This window comes from Antechinus flavipes, chromosome 2 (assembly GCF_016432865.1).
Source record: "Antechinus flavipes isolate AdamAnt ecotype Samford, QLD, Australia chromosome 2, AdamAnt_v2, whole genome shotgun sequence".
Classification (NCBI taxonomy): Eukaryota; Metazoa; Chordata; class Mammalia; order Dasyuromorphia; family Dasyuridae; genus Antechinus; species Antechinus flavipes.
In genome coordinates this window covers 35,720,466-35,747,280 of record NC_067399.1, presented here as the reverse complement: position 1 = coordinate 35,747,280, position 26,815 = coordinate 35,720,466, and the positions used below count along the sequence as shown (strand labels likewise).

Sequence of the window (26,815 nt, the reverse complement as noted above, 5' to 3'; positions counted from 1 at the left end):
TTCCTGATTCCATGTCCAGTGTGCTATCCACTGCCCTGCCTGGTCATCTCTAGTCAGCCTTGGTTGCCAAGGGAAGATCTCAAAATAATAGAAACCCTAGTGTCTGGTGGCAGAATGTTAATCTATAAATGCACTGATCCTGCAGTAGGAGAGAAAGTACCACCCAGAGGCTGTGGAAGATGGAGAAGGGATGGAGCCAAGGGCCAGGGTCTGTGTGGGAACTGTGACCCTCATTGTCAGTGAGCTAAGGGCAGGGGGGACAGAGACAGGAAACAGTGATGGGGAGGAGCACTAGGGAACAGCTGATGAGCACAGCCATGATCCTGCCCAGTCACCCCAGAGGGGCCTGTGAAGAAGCAGGGATGGAGACAAGCTGGGCCAGCCCTGGGAGGTCCAGGCAAAGGCAGAGCCTAAAGGTGTCTCTGGGAAGCGGGCTGCCAACTGATGAGTAGCATTAAGGTCTAAAGCAGAGAAGTTTCCTTTCACTTCTATACCAAATTCTAAATTAGGAATCATGTTACCTTAGATGCTTTTTTTCCTTAGGTTTTTGGAAGCAGTCAGGTTGAGTTATTGCTCAGAGTAACACAGCTAGTAAATGGCTACGTTCACATTTAAACTCCTCTCTACTCCTAAGCCAGGGCTGTATCCCCTGCACCACCTAATGAACACTCAAATGCTTTTGAAAGGATGCTGTGATTACTCCATTTCCAAAAAGATTCATATCCCAAAGTTCCCACATTATTTGTGTAGATTCAGTGAGGAAGAAAATTAGTTTCCTTTAGTGTATTTATTAATCAATCTAAAAATGTCTAGGCTTTTTAAAGGGCCAAACTCAGTTCTAAGAGTTGGAGACACAACAGGAGCAGGAAGGTGACTCTTGCTGTCCAGGAACTCACAGAGCACTCAAGGTAGATTTCACATATTGGGGATTTCTCCTGCAGGATGGAGGGCAAGGCTTTGTAGTTCTCTGGATACGGCAGCTAAGTGAAGACAATTCTTCTGCTTTTTCTTCTCTGTTCTTCTCATTTTTCTTCTATTTTCTTCTAATCAAATCAGATCAATTTCTGACGCTGAATCATTTACCATTTCAAAGAACTTTGGCCTCAGGAATATCCTTTGGTAATTATGCAGATGGGAAAAACAATTCAACCTTATTTACATCAACAGTAACAAATGACTCCCTTCTGTTGCACTGACTGGAAAGCCTCAAATTCATCCTTGATGATCAGACCTGGCAATCTCTGTGAACAAGTAGGAAGTGCAATGAGAATCATGAGTGATGGGCAGGTGTGTCTGGCTGAAATGGAGAATAATCCCTTTGACGTCACTGACCACATATGTGCATCTCTTCCAGGCTGGTCCCTCTCTGCTCCTGAGCTGTCATAGCATCTTTGAAGTTTTCAAGCCTCATGGGTCAAAGTAGGTTCTAAGTCCACTGGTTTATCCCCAGCCCAGGATCCCAGAAGGGAACTGCTACACTAATAGAGCTCAGGGTTCTAGATTAGCAAGGAGAGGAAGTCACGGAGCCTGCCTCTGAGCAGAAGCCTCCCTCCCTGGGCTGTTTTGCATGGCTCACTCCTAGCCCAGGAAGCTCCTGCTGAGAGCAGCTCTAAAAAGGCAGCTGGGGAGGCAGGGGCTGGGCAGCTCACAGCTCAGGCACAGGGAGATGGGGTTCCCGGCTCAGATGTTCTTTCTTCTGTTGTTCTGGATCTCAGGTGAGTGAGGAAGATCAGGAAGATTGTCCCCCTGAGCAGGAGTGGAAAGGGGTGGGATTCTGGGGGTCAGAGAGCAAATGTGGCTCAGCACCCGGCAAAATCCAGCACTTGAAGGTCTAATTAACCACACTCTCAAGAGATTTCTCCTGCTGTTAAGGTGGCCTGGCATCGTTCTCACTATTTCTCGTAATTGTGATTCCAGATGCCTGAGGACCCTTTGTGCTGACCCAGCCTCCCTGTCTGGGACTCCAGGAGAGAGAGTCACCACGTCCTGCAAGGCCAGTCAGAACATTGGCAACAAAATACACTGGTACCAACAGAAACCAGGCTAGGCTTCGAAAAACATCATCAAATTTGCTTCCACCCTCCTGCCTGGGGTCTCTGCCCGGTTCAGTGACAGTGACTCTGGGACAGATTTCTCCCTCACAATAAGTAATCTGGAGGCTGAGGATGCTGCCGTCTATTACTGTCAGCAGGACTAGAACTGTCTCCTCACAGTGCTACAGATTGGGACAAACCCCTGCCCAGCATCTGCTGAGGGAGCTATATCTGCCCTGGGGGCATCTCCTTCCCCTGGGATGGGGGCAGCTTGTCTGGGCTGCCTCAGGAGAGAGTTCTAGGTCTCAGACGAAGATACTGGGACTGTGTCAAGTTCTGACCTTGATTTCTCTCCTAGTTATTAATAAGGGAGCGGCACAACCTAAATAATTAGTTTATACACCCGACATTCTTGCCTGAAGACCTTCAGAGCAGGGAGTCTAGCTACTGAGGGAGGTCGGTATTAATTCTTTTCAGTGTATGTTTTAAAATGTAATTTACCCAATTTTTTTTCATCACTGCTGCTAATCTCGCTCATGATTGACCTGATGCCCAATTCCCCACTAATTAAAACTGACAGAATGAAAGGAAAAGAAACAATAACATTGTAAGATATAAAGATGAATCTACTCATTATATTGGTCAGAGTTTCTCCCTGATTTTTGCTAGATCTTACCCAGATCCTGTCCTCTAGCTATAGATGCCCCTCCGGGTTCTGTCCTGGACCCTCTAGTCTTGCCCCTCTACACCACTTCACCTGGTGACATCATCAGTTCCCTATAATTTAATTTCCATTGCTTTGCTGACAATTCACAATCTTCCCCTCCTGCCCCCATCTCTCTGCCACCCTCCAAGCTGGCATCTCCCACTACCTTTCAGTCTTAATTGGAAGTCTAGTAGATATCCTAAACTCAACATGTCAGAATCAAAACTTGTCTTTCCCTTCCCCTACTTTTCTGAGTCAGGTAGAGAGCAACAGCTGTCCTTGAAATCCCTCAGCTTCTTACCTGTCTCCCCTACATTATATTGAAGCTATGACCAGAGTCATCATTTCTCCTTTGCAGCATCTCTCAGACAAGCTCACTTCTCCTCTCTAACAGCCCTCCCCCTCCCCTGGGCAGGCCCTCATCACATCAGGCCCCATTTATAGCTGGGAAAACTGCCTTTCGACCTCTAAGTCATCTTTCAATCAGTTAACAGAGAGATTTTTCCTAAAGCTCACATCTGACCATGTCAGCCTTAATACTCAAAAAAGTCCCAGGGCTCCCTATTGTCCCCAATGTTTCTGTTTAGCATTCAGAGCCTTCCATGACTGAGCCCCCTCTTATGTTTTCAGCTTCTTTTACTATTATTATTCAAAACACACTCTTTTAATCCAGTGACTCTGTAACTGCAGGAGCCACAAACAAGACACTACATCTGTTGACTCTGAACATTTTCCCTGAGTGTCCCCAGTGCCTGCAGTGCCTCCTACCTGCTTTTCACTTAATGATTTCCTTTAAGTCTGAACTAAGATCCCATCTTTACAAATATTATTCTCAATATCTCTTAATTCTAGTGACTCCCTCTGATAATTATTTCCTATTTATCCTAAATATAGCTTTTATGCATATATATGTCTGCATAGATAGATATAGACTTAGTCTGATTCTACCATTCCCCTGTTTGACTCTAAGTTCTTTGAATACTGACACTGTCTTTTGATCTCGCAGACCTCCTACCTGTAGAACATAGGCAGCATCTTCAAATATCCTTTCATCCCATATCAATCATAGCATTCATTGCTTTCAAAGATCCCCTACAGCCATTTTAAACTCTACTGTCGCATTGCCATGACCTCTCTATGCTACTTTTCATCCCCTCCTTCAACATCCTCATCTCTCCTTTATTCCCCCAGTGTGGACAGGTTGTTATCTTGAAGCCACATTAAGTCTCTTCTAGGTAATCAGTTCTTCTCCCCTCCATGTTAGGTCAACATGAATCCAAAAGTGACAGAAACTCTTTCTGGAAAGTATATTTTGAAAGACAATTAAATGGGTTGGGGTAGATAGATCATTGACTATGGGGCTTATGAAATTGTTTCAATCTAACTTTGTTACCTCTGTGACTATAAAAGCAAGGATTTAACCTATCCAAATTTAATCATAACAGGACAAATTCATAACATGTTTTTATATGTACAAACCATTTTTCACATGCTTAATCATTTAATTTGTACTCAGCAATTTCTCTTCATCTAAATACTTGTTAATCCTCTGTTCCATCACATACTCATTTTGTTCATTTCAGGATTATATCCATATTTCCTGCATAAGAGAAAGTACCAAAAATCTCATAATTAAAATTCATATTATCCATATGAAAGGAAGACTGTGGTAAACCTCCAGAAGGGAATATTTCAGATCCTAAGGAATGATTCCACATCACCCACGACAGTAAATTCTAGCAAAAGGCATAGACGATCTTCAAAAACAATGATCTGAAGACAAAGTATCATTTATTCTGCAAATTTCAGTATATTCATGCAGGAAACAAGACAAAGAAGTAACAAAGATAAATAGTGTTTGATAACAGAACTAAAAAATCAAGGCAAGAAGAAGCAAAGTGACTTGAAGAACACCATGCTATCCCCAAGTTAGTAGGACAAAATGAAATGCTCCCCAAAATAAGACTCAGAAGAAAGGAGACAGAAAAAAGTGTTAGGTGAGAACTTGGATCAAGAAGGCTTCTGAGTTCCTGTCAAGCTGTAGAGTAATGATTCTAATTTATGAAATAAATTTATTGTTGGTTAGAGCTACATGTAGTAGTAAAAGTTGCACCTGGCAATAATGTAATTATTGCTCCCTTGTTCTATTCTGTACTAGAAAATAACATACTATCAATGTTATATTAACTGAGTGATTATAGTATATTGTTTGGTCAGCAGGTGGTGGTCTATACACATATTAATAGCCTATTCCATTTATTTCTCAAGAGAAATATTTCCTCAAGACCAGCAATTCGAGTAAATTCAATTTCAACTGAGAGCTACCAGTATTACATGAACATACTCCGAAATTACACAAATAAAAATAGTTCCTCAACTTCTCAAGTCCCAAATTGACAAACTTGCCTCAATTGTCTTTCAAGTTTTGAGAACTGAAAATTTCATTATTAATGGCTATGTGGTATATTAATAGAATTAAAGAACATAGGAAATACAAACAGGTCATAAAAGACATTATTAATCCAGGTTTGATTAGTTCATCTTTCTTTCTTCCTGGCTCTTAGCCCTTCTCGCACTGATCTGAAGGGAATAGAAGGAAACAGTATTAACTAATTTTAAAATTCATGGGAGCTACACCAAAAAAAGAAACAGGGAGGAGGTGTGTGATAGGCTGTTGCTGAGAATAAAAAAAGGTGATTATATTGTCAAATTATCAAGAGGAGATAAGAGATTATAAATGTTTTAAGTTAGAGTTGATCTACCAATATTCCATATTAAAGAGAAGGGAAAGTTGGGCAGTCAATTGCCAGGAATGGGTGAAATTTGTGTTTCTACCCCACCTTGGTGACTGTTTTCTCTCTTTCAGATAAAGTCTGATCTCTTTACTTGGGAGAAGCAAAGTGACTTGAAGAACACCATGCTACCCCCAAGTTAGTAGGACAAAATGAAATGCTCCCCAAAATAACAGCCTCAAGGGTTTAGTTGTTTCAAAAAAAAGTGCATCCATGTGTTTTTTTTTTTTTTTTTTGGTGTGTGTGTGTGTGTGTGTGTGTGTGTGTAGAATCTTTGGTAAAAAATGGATGCATTGACTCTTGTTAGAATGTTGGAAAATGAAAAGAGAGGACAATGGAAACAGAACTATAGAGATATTTAAGGTGCTGTCCCTTTTAATGGTGTAACAAAAATAATATTTTCTTTACATAAATCAGCATCATAATTGTGACGACCATGCTAGCACCCAAGACACCCCCAAATCAGCCGGAGTCAGGATAAATAAAAGTCCTTAGTCTTTATTCTTGGTCTTTAGATGCAGGATAAAACAGGATGGAAGCAGAATCTCCTTCTTCCTTCTTTCTTGTCTACCGCCAAAGTGTGACTCTGGCTAGTCTTACTCCATCCCCTAGTTCCTCCTACAATCATCTGTATACACCAATCATTGAGTTACCACAGGTTAGTGGGAAAGACCATTTTCCAAGCATATACCCACAGAGTATTGTCCAATTGGTAGTTAGCCTCAAGTGCTCGGCACTCCTGGCCTCAATCCATCGACTCAATAGTTTCATTCCTCTACATCTCCCGCTTTCTTTTGTTTTAGAACACAGGTAATCACACCTGTCATTATAGGAAAGGAGGTGAAAGCACTAAAAAGGAGATAATCACATGCTTCCCGACATCTCAAGAAGGGAGATGAAAAGCACCAAAGGGAAGTGGGGATTGCAAGTGGGTTTCTGGGCTGAAGGCTCTTATTAGATACAGGTATGCACAAACCCATCAGCATGGGAGGTATGACACGAGCACATAGCAATAACGCACAAGCTATTAGTGGGGACTCTCCCCACAACCAGTGCAGGCTCAATGTGGTGCAACAAACATGAATTGTATATGCAAGTAGTGATATAACAAACAATATAAATCCATATGGTTTTAAAAGAGATTTCCTGAAGTCCTAAAAGAAGGATATGTAAAACAGTCATACATACATCTTCTTCAGTAGCCAAGAAATAGTTCAAAACCAAACCAGTGCTTCATGTGTCAGGAAATCCAATGATCTCACAAGTTTTCGAACTTGTGCAACAGTCTTTTTATGTGTTAGGGAATCCAATGATCCAACAAGTTTTTGAACTTGTGCAACAGTCTTTTTATGTGTTAGGGAATCCAATGATCCCAGCAGATTTTGAAATCCTGCAACAGTCTTATCATTTCTCAGAAAATCCAAAGATTCCTGAGGGTTTTCAAGTCCTACAACAGTCTTATCATATCTCAGATAATCTAATGGTTCCTGAGGGTTTTCAAGTCTTATAACAATCTTATCATGTCTTAGAGAACCCAATGATTGCTGAGGGTTCTGAAGTCCTACAACAGTCTTATCATGTCTCAGAGAATCCAGTGATTCTTTTTTTTTATTATTAAATAATTACTTTATATTGACACTCGTTTCTGTTCCGATTTTTTTTCCCCTCCCTCCCTCCACCCCCTCCCCTAGATGGCAAGCAGTCCTATATATGTTGGATATGTTGCAGTATATCCTAGATATAATATATGTTTGCAGAACCGAACAGTTCTCTTGTTGCTTAGGGAGAATTGGATTCAGAAGGTATAAATAACCTGGGAAGAAAAACAAAAATGCAGATAGTTTACATTCGTTTCCCAGTGTTCTTTCTTTGGGTGTAGCTGCTTTTGTCCGTCATTTATCAATTGAAACTCAGGTCTCTTTGTCAAAGAAATCCACTTCCATCAAAATATGTCCTCATACAATATCGTTGTCGAAGTGTATAATGATCTCCTGGTTCTGCTCATTTCACTTAGCATCAGTTCATGTAGGTCTCGCCAGTCCTCTCTGTATTCATCCTGCTGGTCATTTCTTACAGAACAATAATATTCCATAACATTCATATACCACAATTAAACCAGCCATTCTCCAATGGATGGGCATCCATTCATTTTCCAGTTTCTAGCCACTACAAACAGGGCTGCTACAAACATTTTGGCACATACAGGTCCCTTTCCTTTCTTTAGTATTTCTTTGGGATATAAGCCCAATAGAAACACTGCTGGATCAAAGGGTATGCACAATTTGATAATTTTTTGGGCATAATTCCAGATTGCTCTCCAGAATGGTTGGATTCGTTCACAACTCCACCAACAATGCATTAGCGTCCCAGTTTTCCCGCATCCCCTCCAACATTCATCATTATTTTTTCCTGTCATCTTAGCCAATCTGACAGGTGTGTAGTGGTATCTCAGAGTTGTCTTAATTTGCATTTCTCTGATCAATAATGATTTGGAACACTCTTTCATATGAGTGGTAATAGTTTCAATCTCATCCTCTGAAAATTGTCTGTTCATATCCTTTGACCATTTATCAATTGGAGAATGGCTTGATTTCTTATAAATTTGAGTCAGTTCTCTATATATTTTGGAAATGAGGCCTTTATCAGAACCTTTAACTGTGAAAATGTTTTCCCAGTTTGTTGCTTCCCTTCTAATCTTGTTTGCATTAGTTTTATTTGTACAAAGGCTTTTTAATTTGATGTAATCGAAATTTTCTATTCTGTGATCAGTAATGGTCTCTAGTTCATCTTTGGTCACAAATTTCTTTCTCCTCCACAAGTCTGAGAGATAAACTATTCTATGTTCCTCTAATTTATTTATAATCTCGTTCTTTATGCTTAGGTCATAGACCCATTTTGATCTTATCTTGGTATATGGTGTTAAGTGTGGGTCCATGCCTAATTTCTGCCATACTAATTTCCAATTATCCCAGCAGTTTTTATCAAATAATGAATTCTTTTCCCAGAAGTTAGGGGCTTTGGGTTTGTCAAACACTAGATTGCTATAAGACTATTCTGTCTTGTGAGCCTAGCCTTTTCCACTGATCCACTAATCTATTTCTTAGCCAATACCAAATGGTTTTGGTGACTGCTGCTTTATAATATAATTTTAGATCAGGTACAGCTAGGCCACCTTCATTTGATTTTTTTTTCATTAATTCCCTTGAGATTCTCGACTTTTTATTGTTCCATATGAATTTTGTTGTTATTTTTTCTAGATCAATAAAATATTTTCTTGGAAGTCTGATTGGTATAGCACTAAATAAATAGATTAGTTTAGGGAGTATTGTCATCTTTATTATGTTCGCTCGGCCGATCCAAGAGCACTTAATATTTTTCCAATTATTTAAGTCTGACTTTATTTGTGTGGAGACTTTTTTATAATTTTGCTCATATAGTTCCTGACTTTCCTTTGGTAGATAGATTCCCAAATATTTTATGGTATCAACAGTTATTCTGAATGAAATTTCTCTTTGTATCTCTTGCTGTTGGGTTTTGTTGGTGATGTATAAAAATGCTGAGGATTTATGGGGATTTATTTTGTAGCCAGCTACTTTGCTAAAATTATGAATTATTTCCAATAGCTTTTTGGTAGAATCTCTGGGGTTCTCTAGGTATACCATCATATCATCTGCAAAGAGTGATAGTTTGGTTTCCTCATTGCCTACTCTAATTCCTTTAATATCTTTCTCGACTCTTATTGCCGAGGCTAGTGTTTCTAATACGATATTAAATAATAATGGTGATAGTGGGCAACCTTGCTTCACTCCAGATCTTACTGAATCCAGTGATTCTTGAGGGTTTTGAAGTCCAACAATTTTTGATGTCCATGAGTCAAACATCATAACTGTCATGTTCATTCAGTGGTGGGCACAGTCAGCAATGGAACTATTCAATGTTTCCTGGGTCTTCTCTTTTGTTTCAAGGATCTGTTCCATCTGTCTCTGATGGACAAGGCAAATATGGCTTGTTGGCACCCATCTGATTCCTCCATCTATGGAGATACAAGTAAACCCTCTCCCCCAAGAAGTTAACTTATCTGGTCCCTTCCATTCACCACTTTCTGGGTCTTTCCACATCACCTGGTGATTATCTAAAGATAGTGGAGCTACTGGCACTGGAAAGTTTCCTGTGGGTTATAAAACCTGTCTGCTGGAGCCAGTGCATCTTTGTCAAAAATCAAGAAATTAATAGCATAAAGAGCTAGATTTAAAAGTTCTCTAAGGTTACCTGTGGCTCCCCCTTTCTTTTGTTTTTGGAGGTGCATCTTAATGTCTGTTTCTCCTCTCTACTATTGCCTGTCCTTGAGGATTAAAGAGTATGCCAGTGGGGTATAAAATCTTATACTGTGCAAAAAAGTGTGCAAAATGATTAGAAGTATATGCAGGTCCATTGTCTGTTTTTATGGTTTGTGGCACACCCATATTTGCAAATGCTTGTATAAGGAATTCAGTGAGCACTCTGGCTGTCTCTTTTGCTGCTGGTATTGCAAAAGTGAATCCTGAAAAAGTGTCTACCACAACACGGATAAAAGACAAACGACCAAAAGATTTATAATGGGTCACATCCATTTGCCAAATTTCATTGGGTCTCAAACCACGAGGATTTTCCCTGGATGCTGTGTAGGAGCATGGAAAGGAAGGCAAGCTATACAGGCTTTTACTATGCTCCTTGCTTCCTCTCTTATTATTTCAAATTACAAACATAGCTCGAGCAGCCTGATGTTATTTTAAATGAGATTCTTGGGATCCTTGAAATAAAGGAGTATTGGCCAGCATAGTTAGAAGGCTATTTACCTTTGAATTACCATCAAAAATAGGACCTGGAAGTCCATTGTGAGAGTGGACATGCAAGATATAAATCTTACCTGGATGCTTTCTCACTTGCTCTTGAAGTTCCTTGAAGAGCTGATATATACATTAGAGGCTATAAATTTTATTTGGGCTGTGGCAATTCTTTGTACCACACCTACTGAATAGGCCAAATCAGATATTATATTTATATCTCCTGGATAATAAGTAAGAGCTAGAATGATCACATACAATTAATTCATTCTGCTGAGTGGACTGAAAAGGAGTTCTGACTACACTCTTTATAGTTAAGTCATGAGAGTATACAGCAAAAATATTATATTTGGATGCATCTGTAAAGATAGTTGGTCCTTTAAGAGGAACTTTAGAGACCCTCTTCAAGAATCCATCGCCAATTATGTAATAGTCTGGTTATCTTTAATGGAGTCCCGTGTATAAAATTTGGAGCAATGGACAAGAGCATGCATTAAATTGTCCATTAGTATAAAAGATGTAGGTCTTCTCAGGTCTTATCCCAGATAATTGTACTGCTCACTTAATGGCCTTTAATAAAATTCTAGCCACAAGCACTGGGTAAGGAATAAGGCTTTGTTCTGGTTGTGCTGGGAGGTTCACCCATTCTATCACACTGTCTCCTTGATGAAGGACTGCTGTGGGTGCCTCTTGTGTAGCAAAAACAGATATTTCCAAGGGTTTTTGAGTGACTCTTTCAAAAATATTGGATAAAGCCACTTCAACTTCTCTCAAAGTCTCTTGAGCTTCTTTTGTAAGCTGACATGGTGAGTTTAAAGCACTGTATCCCCTTAAAATATCATATAACGGTTGCAATAGATAGGTAGTCAAGCCTAATACTGGACGCATCCATTGGATATCTCCTATCAATTTCTGAAAGTCATTTAAGGTATTCAGCTTCTCTGTTTTTAAGGAAAGTTTTTGGACTGTGAGTACCTTAGGATACACTTCATATCCTAAATATTGAAAAGGAGCATGTCTTTGAATTTTTTCTGGAGCGATGTACAATTTGTAATTCCTTAGTGTTTCTATGGTCTTTTATACACCATGCTTCTAACATTTATTCCTCAGGTGCACATCCTAATATATCATCTGTATAAGGTAATAGCATAACTTTTGGAAATGCTTTTCTTACAGGAGTAAGAGCAGCAGCAACATACATTTGACACATAGAAGGGCTGTTTTTCATTCTCTGTGGCAAAACTGTCCATTCATATCTTTTATAAGACTCAGCTAAGTTAATGCTGAGCACTAAAAAGGCAAATCTTTTCATATACTCCTTATCTAGAGGGATAGAATAGAAACAGCCCTTAATGTCTATAACCCAAAGAAGCCATTTTCTAGGCAATTGAGTAGGAGATGGAAGCCCAGGCTGAAGAGTTCCCATAGTTTCCATCTGTTCATTTACCTTTCTTAAATCAGTCAACATCCTCTATTTTCCAGATTTCTTTCTTACAACAAATACTGGGGAATTCCAAGGACTTAGAGAAGTATCCTTGGTCAAGTTGTTCCTGTACTATATCTAATAAGGCCTGAAGTTTATCACTACCTAAGGGCCACTGTTCTATCCATACTGGTATATCAGTTTTCCATTGGATAGGAACAGGTGAAAGTGCTGGAAGGTCTTCAACAGCAGCCCTGCCTAAAAAACCGAGGTACTCATTTTTAATCCTAACTGTTATAAAACATCTCTTCCCCACAGATTGATGGGGATTTTTTCAACTATAAAAGGAGTAAAAGCTCCTGTTCTGCCTTCAAAAGTCCATCTCAAAGGGGAAGCATTAACTTCAGCTGCTATTGACCTCCTTAGGCCAGACATGTAGGTGTCTACTTTAATCTTTGGCCAGTGACTGGGCCAGTTGGCATCTCTAATGACTGTACGATCTGCACCTGTGTCTACCAATCCTTCTAATTGTATGCCATTTATATAGATCTTGAGCATAGGTCGGTCAGCTGTTACAGCTGCTGTCCAGTATATTCCTGGATTTTGTTGCTTGGAGTCAGAATCTGGGTGACTATCACCAGATTGCTTATTAGGAGTCTGTATCAGTAAACCTGATGCTACTACTTCTCCTGGGTGATAAGTCACACATTGTCTACCTGTATTAGTGACTGGGATATTATCCACACATTCCCCAGTTTCCCACATCAGTGTGTGGATGGACACTGTTTTGCACATACTCTCAGGAGGTGAAATAGTCAAGTCTACTGTGTCTGGAGGCAAGGGATCCATAGGCTGGAGAGGAACAGATTTCACATCTCCAGGGGGTGTCTCAGTTGTCCCAGTTGGATACAACTCTATTCTCCCCAATTGTAACCCCTTCCTGCATCACATGGCTTCCTGGCTGATTGGTCATGTCTGGGTACTGGCCTTCTAGGCACTCTTGGTGTAGCATCGGCTGCCATCATGCCCCAAGCATTTATTATCTTGCCCCCCTCATCCTGTTTCCCTGGATCAGTCTACATTCTGAGGCCCAATAGAAGCCTCTGTTGCATTTTGGACATGGGGTTTTGGGTCTTGTTCTCCCACCCTGTTTTCTCACTCTGTCTCTATGCCAACATTGAGCTTTCAGATGCCCTACTTTACCACATTGAAAGCTTTGATGAGTCTCTCTGGAAGTCTCTTGCCAAAAGAGACCCTGTCTTCCCATGCTCGGATCTTGGGAAGTCCGCATCATAGCCTGGCTATAAAAGGCATTTGTGCCCACTATGGCATAGTCTGATGATCTCCTCTAAAGGAGCATCCTTTCATAGTCCTAGTAATTCTTCTACAAAATTCATTAGCATTTTCTTTAGCAAGTTGTCTTATCATAATGTCTGTTATTGTATTTTCAGCATTCGTTTGTATGACTTCAGTCTGCAGATGTCCCACAAAATCAGCAAAGAGTTCATTTGGCCCTTGTGTTATTTTTGTGAAGGCTTCACCCTTGTCATTTTCATTGGGGAGGGAAGCCCATGCTTTGATGCCCCAACCCGCGGGACCAGAGAACATGTGGGCCCTGAAAGAGAAGAGAAAGGGCAAGAGACAGAAGATGCGTAGAAGGGAGACAAGACAGGTTTTCTGATCAAATCTCGTTTATTGTGGGCAAAAGTACAAGTATTTATAGTGGGTTGTAAGGAAGTGGGGGTCGTGTGAACTCAGTACAGAGGGGGCCCTAGACAAAGGATTACTTTGCCCCCAAAAGACAAATTGATCAGGGGCCTTTGGTGATGTAGGAAGCTCCAGGAGGCATCTATATGTCTGCTTATTCAAGGTTAGAGTAGTCTTAGGAATGTGGCTTTATCACCTGTAGATTAGCCCCGGCTCCCCACACTTTGATAGCAGCAGCAACAGCAATTTGCTCATATGCTGCTATGGGGTAATGAATCTGTACTGAAATTTCTGCATAAGAACCTACCCCCGTTAGTTGGTCATAGGTGTTTGGAGGATTAACTGCACTATGACTATTTTGTTGGCATCTTACAGAGCTCACTATATTCAGAAAGCCACAACAAGTTTTGTCCAGGTTCTAAGCCTGTCCTTGCCATAGATTTCCAGTCCCTAGGGGTTAAGACTTCATAAGCCAAATTCTGGAATAACATCTTAACATAAGCTGATGTAGCCTCATAAAGAGTGCAAGACTTTTTCAGGTCTTTGAGGATTTCTATATCAAAAGGAGTGTATCTTTTACTTTCTTGACCTGAAGAGTCAAACTGTTGAATCACAGGCTACATTTCCAGATGCAAATCACTTAAATTCTGGCTTTCTTCCGTAGCTTTAAGTACTGCCTTTTGCAATCTAGTCATAAGAGGAGGTGATTGGGGGGGGGGGGGGGAAGGAGTTGATGGTGTCACTGCCCCTCCCACTACTCCCTCCACTCCATTCCAGAAGGTGAAGTTGATGGGGGCCTGTCAAGAACCAGTTCTGGTTTAGGTGGGGATGAAGCTGCCTTGTGAGAGCAAGAATCACTGGGCCTTTCACCATGCCCTTCATCCTCAGTTAATTCCCCATGCCCTCCAGTGATATCGTTTTTAATCCCTCGTTTGTCCTCCTCATTTTCCTCATATTTCCTCATATGGCCATTCTTAGAATTTTCCTTTTTTCGATAATTTGCAGGATTCTTTAAGGCCAATTGTATTATGTTGTATGTATAGAATGTCTCCTTGGAAATTGAATGAGGATCTTTAGCATTTTAATATTTGCATAATTTGTCTCCTACCAGCTTCCAATTATCTGGTCCTATCTCTTCTTCCTTTAAGAACCAAGGGGACATGTATTCTAATGTACCCAACAGTCTAGCCATCAGCAACCAAGTTACAATTAAGCCTTGTCCCTTGATCAGCTTAAGCATGCTTTCTATAGCACCTGCTGGGGCAGGGGTGGGCATGTGGCTGGAGCTGGGACTGGGACTGGGACTGGGGCTGGGGGAGAATCTTTTCCCAGTATCTGACCCATTTCAGCTAGAGAAGGTTACTAGTTTAGCCCTTAAGAAACTAAGTTCCCTGTTTGTCTATTTAAATACTCACCCTATTTCTTGGTCACTGGAGACTTCTTCAGTGAAGTTAGGGTCCTCGGGCCCCATGCCCAGGCGCCAAATGTATTTGACTGTATATGAGTATGTACGTATATGTTTATAAATACCTATGTGTAAATGAAACCTTCTATCATTAAAAGTATGTGAAAAGTGGATGAAAAGTAGGGGAAAAATAAAGTAAAACTTGCATAGCAGAGAGCAAAAGAAAATCCACAACGAAGCAAAAAATTGGCCAATCTGAAAAATATATAATATTTATTATGTAAGTTTTCTTGACATGAAAATTCATTGGTTTATTTTGAATTTTCTATGGATGGCTGTGAAATTGGCAAGGTTGATATTTTCTTTACCATTTTGTATTTAAGTTTAAATTTTTTTATTCCTTTTAAAAAATAACCCAGGGATAATGTAATGCTATATCTTTATTTTAGAGCTAACTAAATTGAAATCCATTCTATATTCTAGACAATAAATGATATGGATGATTTAAAAAAATTTATAATATAGTAATTCCTGAATTGATAAGATGATATGATAACATATGAATAGACATTTTCTATTTTTCTGTCTATTTTTCAATGAAGCAATAAATAACATACATTATCATATAACAAAAATGCTCTAACTCACTAGTGATTAGAGAAATACAAATTAAAACAGCTTTAAGATATTAACAGATAACTTTCAAATTGATTAACATGATAAGAAAAGGAAATTATAAATGTTACAGGGAATGAGGAAAATTGTTACACTGATTTACTGTTGGGGGAACAGTAAACTGAACAATCAGTTTTGCACACCGATCTGGAAGTGTGCCCAAGAAGTTATAAAACTGTGTACACACTTTGAGCCAGCAATGCCTCTGTTTGATACATTTACCATGGTAATAAGGAGAAAAGGTAAAGAACTTTAAACAAAACATTAAAATCTGATAGCAGCTGTCTTTGTGCTGGCAAAGATTTAGAAGCTTGGGAGATGCCCAACAAGTGGGTCATCACTCAGCAAGTTGCCATAAATGAATAAAGGCTTTAAAAACAGAAAAGCATAATTAACAAAAATTATATCAGCACATTGATTACAAGACTAAGTCAATACACAGCGTGCAGGGGACTTTAACCTGACATGACTGTTTTGGGGAATAGACAGGATTATAATATCTTATAGGTGTTAAAATTATCAATAATCCAGTTACTTGAAAGGAAAGCTCTTAAGATCATTCTGCTTTTCTACTTCCCCCTGCCCCCATCTGTTGATTTGCATGTTTCCCCAGAGACAGCCTCAGATGCTCACACTCAGATAAATTCCAGCTCATGGGTGAGGTCTCTGCTCAGCAGCATCCAAGGCCAGAGGAGGAGATGGGGGCCCAGGCTCAGCTCCTCTGCTCTCTGCTGCTCTGGATCTCAGGTGAGGGAGCCTGCACATGCTCATTGCTTTCTGGCCATCTCTGGGATATATCTAGGGGAGGTTAGGAGAGACACAGAAGATTCAGCCTATTCCCCTCTGCTTTATCTTTCTGAATTGAAAGTCCAGGACAATGAAATCATATCGATCGTCTTTTTTTTTTTTTTATTCCAGGTTCCAGGGGGGCCATTGTGGTGACTCAGTCTCCAGAATTTTTGTCAGTGTCTCCAGGAGAGAGAGTCACCATTAACTGCAAGACCAACTCAGATGTTAGTAAATACTTAAATTGGTACCAACAGAAGCCAAGGGAGGCTCCCCAACCCCTAATTTATTATACAGACAGGCTGCACTCCGGGGTCCCTGCCCGGTTCAGCGGCAGTGGCTCTGAGACAGATTTCTCCCTCACAATCAGCAACATGGAGGCTAAGGATGCTGCAGTCTATCACTGTCAGCAGAGATATAGCTCTCCTCCCACAGTGATACAGCCCCGAATAAAAATCTACCCAGCAGCTGCTGAGAGAGACATCAGGGCCCCAGGGGCTTCTCCTTCTCCTCAGCTGGGATGGGGGAGGTTTCTAGGTCTCAGAGGGAGATGCTGGGGCTACGACAGGTTTTAACCTTGATTTCTTTCCTGTCCACAGGAGTGACACAATCTAAATAATTAGGTCACACCCCAAAAGTGGGTTTCCCTACCCCAAACCTGACCAAAAACCCCCTGTTCAGATCCTTAAGAAATGCTCTTATAGCCTAAGTGGGGAGAGCTCCAGTGCAGGGGGACTAACTCCCACGGGAGCAGTGGATGGAGCCAGACCCATGGCCAGGAAGGCCTGAGTTGAAATCATTCACTTCCTAGCTGTATGATGCTGAGCAAGTCACTTAACCTTTGTTTCAATTTTCTTATCTGTTAAATGAGGATCACATTAGCAGCTGCCTCCTGGGGTGTTTGTGAGGATCAAGTGAGAAAATAACTGAGAGCTGCTCAGCAGTGTGGTTGCGGAGCTGTAGGAACAGTTTATTACCAGACAAGTCTCACCCCCACCCTTGTCACAGCCGTTTGGATATTTTCAGACAGTTATTCCATGTCCCATGTTGGGCCTCCCCCAAGCTCAGCCACCCTGGCTCCTTCAGACAAACTTCCTATCTCTTGGGCCTCTGGCCCTTTCCCCATCCTGGCTGCCTCCCTCTGCCTGGACACCAGCCTGTCTCAGGCCATTCTCCCACGGGGCAGCCAGGAGGGAAAGCAGGATTCCAGGGGAGCTCTGACCAGGACAAGCCTAGAACAGCCTGGGATCTGGGAGAGAGTTCCTGACCTCCTGACAGAGAAGGGATGGACAAAAGGAACAGAGACCTATATGTCAGACATGGCTACTCTGCGGATTCAGTTTGTTGGATGCTGTTTATTTGTGGTTTCACTGAGATAGAGCATCAGGAGAGCGTCACAGTCTGTCAGACACTCACCGGATTCTGGGCCTTCCAGCTCAGCCATGCCCGCCCATGCTGTGAGACCCCTTTTGTCACGTCCTTCCTAAGTGCACCAGGAGGGCTCCACCCAAACCAAAGGGGCCCTTCTCCATTTTTCTGCACATCATCAGAAGAACAAGGAGCACAGGATGATCCCATGGCTGTTCCGTGCTCTTGTCAACTGCCATATTTGTGGGCTTAGATTCTGGATGACATTCTTTATTCTCTCCCATCTTAAGAGTTCTTTGTTTCCATTGGCCATTCTCTGCCATGTGCCTCTTCTTTGACTTCTCTAAGCACTTCTAGGAAAACTAGAAAAATAACGATTGCAATGATGTAAATGAAAACAAAAACATCATGACAAAACTGAATCTTCATCCCTGCAATGGCTAAGCTTGACCCAGGAGAGCTGAGAAACTGGCTCTTTGTGCTGATTTCCTTGCCCTGCAAGGCCACTCAGAACACTGGCAACGTAATACACTGGCACCAGCAAGACAAAGGAAGCCTGACGGGCCTGAGGAAATGACAAGAACATACTTGTAATTAAATAAGGTTAAAAACAAAAGAAAACCATAAAATTATCAGACGTCAAAATAAATAAAATATTTATCATATGGAGTTTGGTGTTTGATGTTCTATTTTTGCGAATAATAACAGTTGCAACAACAATAATGTAGTGCGTTCAGGTTTGGAAGGGGTTTTTCAAATATTCATTTTTCACCCACACAACCACCCTCCTAGTAGTTTGGTGCTATTTCTATGGCCAATTTAGAGATGAGGAGCTGAAATAGGCAGGGGAAAGTGACTTATGCAAGGTTTAACAATTGTTAAGTGACAGAGGCTAGATTTGAATTCAGAGCTTCCTGATTTCAGGTCCAGTGTGCTATCCACTGCCCTGCCTGGTCATCTCTAGTCAGCCTTGGTTGCCAAGGGAAGGTCTCAAAATATTGGAAACACTCATTTTCTGCACACTGTGCAGTCACCAGCTTATCTGTCTCCTCCAAAGTCATCTGGTCTCATGGTAAGATATAGATCAGAAGCACTGGAGATGGCTCTGGATGAAGTGAGAGTCCTTGGCATTTTAAGCGAAGGTCTTTAACAGGTTTCAGTCTGACCCAGGCAATGCCCAATCTCTCATTAACTCTAGGTAAGAAATGATGCAGAGAGCAATCTCTATTACCTAGTCAAAAAGAAAGAGTTTCGAAACTCCCAAGTTATGGAGAAAATATTGGAAGCAGCATGAAAAAAGATTTTGAATATCCTGGAGTTACATGAAAGATTCACAAGCCTCAGCAGCTCTGACATTGTAGGAACATAGCTCTTAGAATATTATATACCCTAAACCAAAAGAACAGGAGATATGAACAAGAGAAACTTACCTATCAAACATATATAATTGTGAATGGGAAAAATAAATTGTCATTTAATATAATCAAAGACTTTTAGGTTGTTTAGAGGGAAATTTGACGTATAAGTTCCAGGAAAATTTAAGGTAAGCATTGAGGAGTAATTATAAGGGATTTTATGAGGGTAAATTGTTTCTTTCATATATAGGAAACTACTTGCAGTGCTCTAATGATTGTAATCACTATGTGGATAGTTTGAAGGAAAGGCTAGAACTGAGCTGCATGTGATTGGTTGATTCTAAAATCACCTGTAGAGGAAGAGATAATAAGGAGTTATTATCTCATATAAAGGAAGCCTAAAAAGAAAAACTGATAGAGCAGAGGTTAGCAGAGAGGAGGGCAGGTGGTGCTAAAACCTGACATTAGGAATGGGTAAAAGAGGTAAATGTTTGTATTTATGTGGGGTGTGTTTGCATGTACATACATTATATATAAAATTTTTATATATATACATATAATACACAAACGCAAATTAGGTGTGTATGCACATAGATACATATATCTGTATATACATATATGTGTGTGTGTTTGTATATAGACATATGTGTGTATGTGCATGTATGTGTAAAAATCTTCTACATTCAGGAAGAAACAAGAGGACCAAGTGATAGGGATGGAGGAATAAGGGAGAGACTTTTAGAAACAAGTTAATGAAGAGGAGGGCAAGGTTGTAGGGAAGTAAAACAGGAATGAGGAGAGAGACTGTAAATAAAGGGAGAAGGATACTAAGGAAAGGCAGGACAGAGGAAAATAAGCAAGTATTTTAGTAGCTTAGACTAGGAATGGGATACATTTATTATAAAATAGAAATGGATAGTAGATTCAGAATTTGAATTTAATGATAAATGGCTTTCTGGAACATCCTAAGAATTATTTTCAAATTATTTTACTGATTTACAAAAATAATGACAAAGTTCATTTGGAAGAGCAGATGGTCAAGAACTTCAAAGAAGCCTGGAATAAAGGATATAAAGGAAATAGATTCAGCCCTCTAAGACAAAACCCTATATTATGAGGGACATCATTGTTGAAGTGTAAAAAGAATAATTTCAATTATTTTCAACTAAAATTCTGCGTATAAATAAAATCTTTGTAGTCAAGAATAGAAAGACTACCGAAAATTGAGGAAAAGATGTTCACAATCAATCCCTAAAAGCAGATGAGATTCGATTAGAATAGTGCTAAGGTGAAGGAAATGATGAACTCGTTGATTTAGAGACATGGAAAGACTTGAACCTATGAAAGAAGGTGCTACCCAGGCTCTGAAAGACAGAGGACAGACAGAAGTAAGTAAAGTATATATACATATATGTATTTGACTGTGTATGAGTATGTATGTATATGTTTATAAATACCTATGTGTAAATGAAACCTTCTATTATTAAAGATATGTGAAAAGAGGATGAAAAGGAAGGGAAAAAATAAAGCAAAAAGTGCACAGCAGAGAGCAAAAGAAAATTTAAAAAGAAGCAAAAAATGGGCCAATCTGAAAAAAATATGTAGTATTTGTATGTAAGTTTTCTTGACATGAAAATTCATTGGTTTATTTTGAATTTTCTATGGATGGCTGTGAAATTGGCAAAGTTGCTTTTTTCTTTACCCTTTCGTATTTGTTTAAATTTTTTAAAAATCCTTTTTTAAAATAACCCAAGGATAATGTAATTCCATGTCTTCATTTTAGAGATAACTAAATGTGATGGGCTGAGGCTCTAGTTGATGTACTGAGGTCCCAAGCACGGGAGGCTAAATAGTGATTGGACCATACTCTATTAATATATAAGCTTGGAGAAAGAATGGCCCCGCCCACTCTTTGTGCAAGTCCTGATGTGTTGTATAGGAAATGACGATTTTGGTGGGTGGAGGCAGGGGAATGGAAAAGGAAGGGGATGGAGAGTCTGTTGGCTGGCAGCTTTTGTCACAGCTGCTCGCATTGCCATTGCGAAGGACTTCAACTCAGGTCTCTCTCTGCTTGCTGGCTTCCTGTCGCAGCTGCCCATATTGCTATTTCAAACCTTCTTGCCCATATTGGTATCGCAATCCCCCCTCACTTCTACTGAGAATAAAGATTGAAGATTTTTTCCTTAACCTGAATGCCTGACTCCAGCTGATTTTAAATACCCGGTCATTACAACTAAATTGAGATCCATTCTATATTCTAGACAATAAATGATACTGATGATTAAAAAAAATTTTATGCTATAGTAATTCCTGAATTGATAACATATGATAAGAAATGAACAGACATTTTCTATTTTTCTGTCTATTTTTCAATGAACCAATAAATAATATACGTTGTCATATAACAAAAATGGTTTAAATCACTATAGATTAGAGAAGTACAAATTAAAACAGCTTTGAGATATTAACAAAAAACTTTCAAGTTGACTAACATGATAGAAAGGGAAATTATAAATGTTACAGGGAATGAGGAAAATTGGAACATTGATTTACTGTTGGTGGAACAATAAACTGAACCATCAGTTTTGGACAGCGATCGGGAAGTGTGCCCAAGAAGTTATAAAACTTTGCACACTTTGAGCCAGCCATGCCTCTCTTTGATATGTTTATCAAGGTAATAAGGAGAAAAGGTAAAGAACTTTAAACAAAATATTAAAATCTAATAGCTGTCTTTGTGCTGGCAAAGAACTGAAAGCTTAGGAGATGCCCAACAACTGGGACATCACACACCAAGTTCCCATAAATGAATAAAAGCTTTAAAAACAGAAAAACATAATTAACAAAAATTAAATCAGCACATTGAGCACAAAACTAAGTCAATACACAGCCTGCAGGGGACTGTAGTCTGACATGACAGTTTGGGGGAATAGACAGGATTATAATGTCTTTTAGGCGTTAAAATGATCAATAATCCAGTTATTTGAAAGGAAAGCTCTTAAGATCATTCGGCTTTTCTACTTCCCCCTGCCCCATCTGTTGATTTGCATGTTTCCCCAGGGACAGACCCAGATGCTCAGACCCAGATAAATGCCAGCTCAGGGTGAGGTCTCTGCTCAGCAGCATCCAAGGCCAGGGGAGGAGATGGGGGCCCAGGCTCAGCTCCTCTGCTCTCTGCTGCTCTGGATCTCAGGTGAGGGAGCCTGCACGTGCTCCATTGCTTTCTGGCCATCTCTGGGATGTGTCTGGGGGAGGTGAGGAGAGAGGAAGGAGATTCGGCCTCTTCCCTTTTCCTTGTTCTTTCTGAATTGAAAGTCCAGGACCATGAAGTCATTTGGATCATGTTCTGTCTTTTCTTTTTGATTCCAGGTTCCAGGGCGGCCATTGTGATAACTCACTCGCCAGAATTTTTGTCAGTGTCTCCAGGAGAGAGGGTCACCATTAACTGCAAGACCAGCTCGGGTGTTAATAATCAATTAAATTGGTACCAACAGAAGCCAGGGGAGGCTCCCAAGCTCCTAATTTATCGTTCAACCACCCTGCAAACTGGGGTCCCTGCCCGGTTCAGGGGCAGTGGCTCTGGGACAGATTTCTCCCTCACAATCAGCAACGTGGAGGCTGAGGACGCTGCAGTCTATCACTGTCAGCAGTGGAATACCTATCCTCCCACAGTGATACAGCCCCGAACAAAAACCTGCCCAGCAGCTGCTGAGGGGACATCAGGGCCCCAGGGGCTTCTCCATCTCCTCAGCTGGGCTGGGGCCAGTGTGCCTGGGCTGCCCCAGGGGAGGTTTCTAGGTCTCAGAGGCAGATGCTAGGGCTATGGTGAGTTCTGACCTTGATTTCTTTCCTGTCCACAGGAGTGACACAATCTAAATAATTAGGTCACAGCCAAAAGTGGGTTTCCCTACCCCAAACCTGACCAAGAACCCTCTGTTCAGATCCTTAAGAAATGCTCTCATAGCCTTTGCGGGGAGACCTCCAGTGCAGGGGGACTAAACTACCATGGGAGCAGTGGATGGAGGGAGGCACATGGTCAGGTAGGCTTGAGTTCAAATCATTCACATCCTAGCTGTATGATGCTGGGCAAGTCACTTAACCTTTGTTTCAATTTTCTTATCTCTTAAATGGGGATCACATTAGCAGCTGCCTCCTGGGGTGTTTGTGAGGATCAAGTGAAAAAATAACTGAGAGCTGCTCAGCAGTGTGGCTGCCACTTAGGAGGAGCTGTAGGAACAGTAGCTCTTATAATTATTGATGCCTCCAGGACTGCATCATTACCCTCCTATATAATTCTCTTTGCCAGGGAGTCTCTTCTTAGCTAAAGTCTAAACCCGGCCTCTCTGCACGTTCCCTGCTTTGCTCACATTTCTAGGCTTTGGTACCAGACAAGTCCCACCCCCGTCCTTGTCACAGCCCTTTGGATGCTTGTGGACAGTTATTCCAAGCCCCACTTTGGGGCTCCCCCAAGCTCAGCCTCCCTGGTTCCTTCAAACAACCTTCCTGTCTCTGGGCCTCTGGCCCTTTCCCCATCCTGGCTGCCTCCCTCTGCCTGGACACCAGCCTGTCTCAGGCCATTCTCCCACGGGGCAGCCAGGAGGGAAAGCAGGATTCCAGGGGAGCTCTGACCAGGACAAGCCTAGAACAGCCTGGGACCCCCTGACAGAGAAGGGATGGACACAAGGAACAGAGACCTATATGTCAGACATGGTTACTCTGCGGATTCAGTTTGTTGGACTCTGTTTATTTATGGTTTCACTGAGATAGAGCATCAGGAGAGCGTCACAGTCTGTCAGACACTCACCAGAGTCTGGGCCTTCCAGCTCAGCCATGCCCGCCCATGCTGTGAGACCCCTTTTGTCACGTCCTTCCTAAGTTCACCGGGAGGGCTCCATCCAAACCAAAGGGGCCCTTCTCCATTTTTCTGCACATCATCAGAAGAACAAGGAGCACAGGATGATCCCATGGCTGTTCCGTTCTTTTGTCACCTACCATATTTGTGGGCTTAGATTCTGGATGACATTCTTTATTCTCTCCCATCTTAAGAGTTCTTTGTTTCCATTGGCCATTCTCCGCCATGTGCCTCTTCTTTGACTTCTCTAAGTACTTCTAGAAAAACTAGAAAAATAACGATTGCAATGATGTAAATGAAAACAAAAACATCATGACAAAACTGAAGCTTCATCCTTGCAATGGCTAAACTTGACCCAGGAGAGCTGAGAAACTGGCTCTTTGTGCTGATTTCCTTGCCCTGCAAGGCCACTCAGAACACTGGCAACGTAATACACTGGCACCAGCAAGACAAAGGAGGTTTACGGACCTGAGGAGATGACAGGAACATACTTGTAATTAGATAAGATTAAAAACAAAAGAAAACCATAAAATTATCAGACATCAAAATAAACAAAATATTTATTATATGGAGTTTGGTGTTTGATGTTCTATTTTTGCCAATAATAATAGTTGCAACAACAATAATGTAGTGTGTTCAGGTTTGGAAGGGGTTTTTGAAATTCATTTTTCACCCACACAACCACCCTCCTAGCAGTTCGGTGCTATTTCTATGGCCAATTTAGAGATGAGGAGCTGAAATAGGCAGGGGAAAGTGACTTATGCAAGGTTTAACAACTGTTAAGTGATAGAGGCTAGATTTGAATTCAGAGCTTCCTGATTCCAGGTCCAGTGTGCTATCCACTGCCCTGCCTGGTCATCTCTAGTCAGCCTTGGTTGCCAAGGGAAGGTCTCAAAATAATGGAAACACTCGTTTCCTGCACACTGTGCAGTCACCAGCCTATCTGTCTCCTCCAAAGTCATCTGGTCTCATGGTAAGATATAGATCAGAAGCACTGGAAATGGCTCTGGATGAAGTGAGAGTCCTTGGCATTTTAAACGAAGGTCTTTAACAGGTTTCAGTCTGCCCCAGCAATGCCCAATCTCTCATTAACTCTAGGTAAGAAATGATGCAGAGAGCAATCTCTATTACCTAGTCAAAAAGAAAGAGTTTCGAAACTGCCAAGTTAAGGAGAAAATATTGGAAGCAACATGAAAAAAGATTTTGAATATCCTGGAGTTACATGAAAGATTCACAAGCCTCAGCAGCTCTGACATTGAAGGATCATAGCTCTTAGAATATTATATATTCTAGAGCAGAAGAAAGGAGGCATGATCAAGAGAACCTTACCTATCAAACATATATAATTGTGAATGGTAAAAATAAATTGTCATTTAATATAATCAAAGACTTTTAGGTTGTTTAGAGGGAAATTTGACATATAAGTTCCAGGAAAATTTAAGGTAAGCATTGAGGAGTAATTATAAGGGATTTTATGAGGGTAAATTGTTTCTTTCATATATAGGAAACTACTTGCAGTGCTCTAATGATTGTAATCACTATGTGGATAGTTTGAAAGAAAGGCTAGAACTGAGCTGCATGTGATTGGTTGATTCTAAAATCATCTGTAGAGGAAGAGATAATAAGGAGTTATTATCTCATATAAAGAAGGCCTAAAAAGAAAAACTGATACAGCAGAGGTTAGCAGAGAGGAGGGCAAGGGGTGCTAAAACCTGATATGAGGAATGAGTAAAAGAGGTAAATATGTTTGTATTTATGTGGGGTGTGTTTGCATGTACATACATTATATATAAAATTTTTATACACATACATATAATACACAAACACAAATTAGGTGTGTATGCACATAGATACATATATCTGTATATACATATATGTGTGTGTGTTTGTATATAGACATATGTGTGTATGTGCATGTATGTGTAAAAATCTTCTACATTCAGGAAGAAACAAGAGGACCAAGTGATAGGGATGGAGGAATAAGGGAGAGACTTTTAGAATCAAGTTAATGAAGAGGAGGGCAAGGTCGTAGGCAAGTAAAATAGGAATGAGGAGAGAGACTGTAAATAAAGGGAGAAGGATACTAAGGAAAGGCAGGACAGAGGAAAATAAGCAAGTATTTTAGTAGCTTAGACTAGGAATGGGATACATTTATTATAAAATAGAAATGGATAGTAGATTCAGAATTTGAATTTAGTGATAAATGGCTTTCTGGAACATCCTAAAAATTATTTTCAAATTATTTTACTGATTTACAAAAATAATGACAAAGTTCATTTGGAAGAGCAGATGGTCATGAACTTCAAAGAAGCCTGGAATAAAGGATATAAAGGAAATAGATTCAGCCCTCTAAGGAAAAAACCTATATTATGAGGGACATCATTGTTCAAGTGTAAAAAGAATAATTTCAATTATTTTGAACTAAAATTCTGCGTATAAATAAAATCTTTGTAGTCAAGAATAGAAAGACTACAGAAAATTGAGGAAAATATGTTCACAATCAATCCCTAAAATCAGATGAGATTCAATTAGAATAGTGCTAAGGTGAAGGAAATGATGAACTTGTTGATTTAGAGACATGGAAAGACTTGAACCTATGAAAGACGATGCTACCCAGCCTCTGAAAGACAGATGACAGACAGAAGTAAGTAAAGTATATATACATATATGTATTTGACTACATATGAGCATGTATGTAAATGTTTATAAATACCTATGTGTAAATGAAACCTTCTATCATTAAAGATATATGAAAAGGGGATTAAAAGGAAGGCGGAAAAAAAGTAAAAAATGCACAGCAGAGAGCAAAAGAAAATTCAAAAAGAAGCAAAAAATGGGCCAATCCGAAAAAAATATGTAGCATTTGTATGTAAGTTTTCTTGACATGAAAATT

The 26,815-nt window shown here is 40.4% G+C and overlaps 2 gene segments (V, D, J or C); both read left to right on the top strand.

Moving 5' to 3' along the window:
- LOC127547522 (immunoglobulin kappa variable 3-11-like) overlaps positions 1-16,796 on the top strand; it is a 49,351-nt gene extending 32,555 nt beyond the window's left edge. The window contains 1 exon segment of the V gene segment in view: positions 16,766-16,796. Within this exon segment, the coding sequence occupies position 16,766 (1 nt within the window).
- A 5,390-nt stretch (positions 16,797-22,186) lies between these two features.
- Positions 22,187-22,888, top strand: LOC127546336 (immunoglobulin kappa variable 1-9-like). The segment is given in 2 exon segments: positions 22,187-22,263; positions 22,440-22,888. Coding segments are annotated over 2 exon segments (498 nt in total).
- The last annotated feature ends 3,927 nt before the right edge of the window (positions 22,889-26,815 follow it).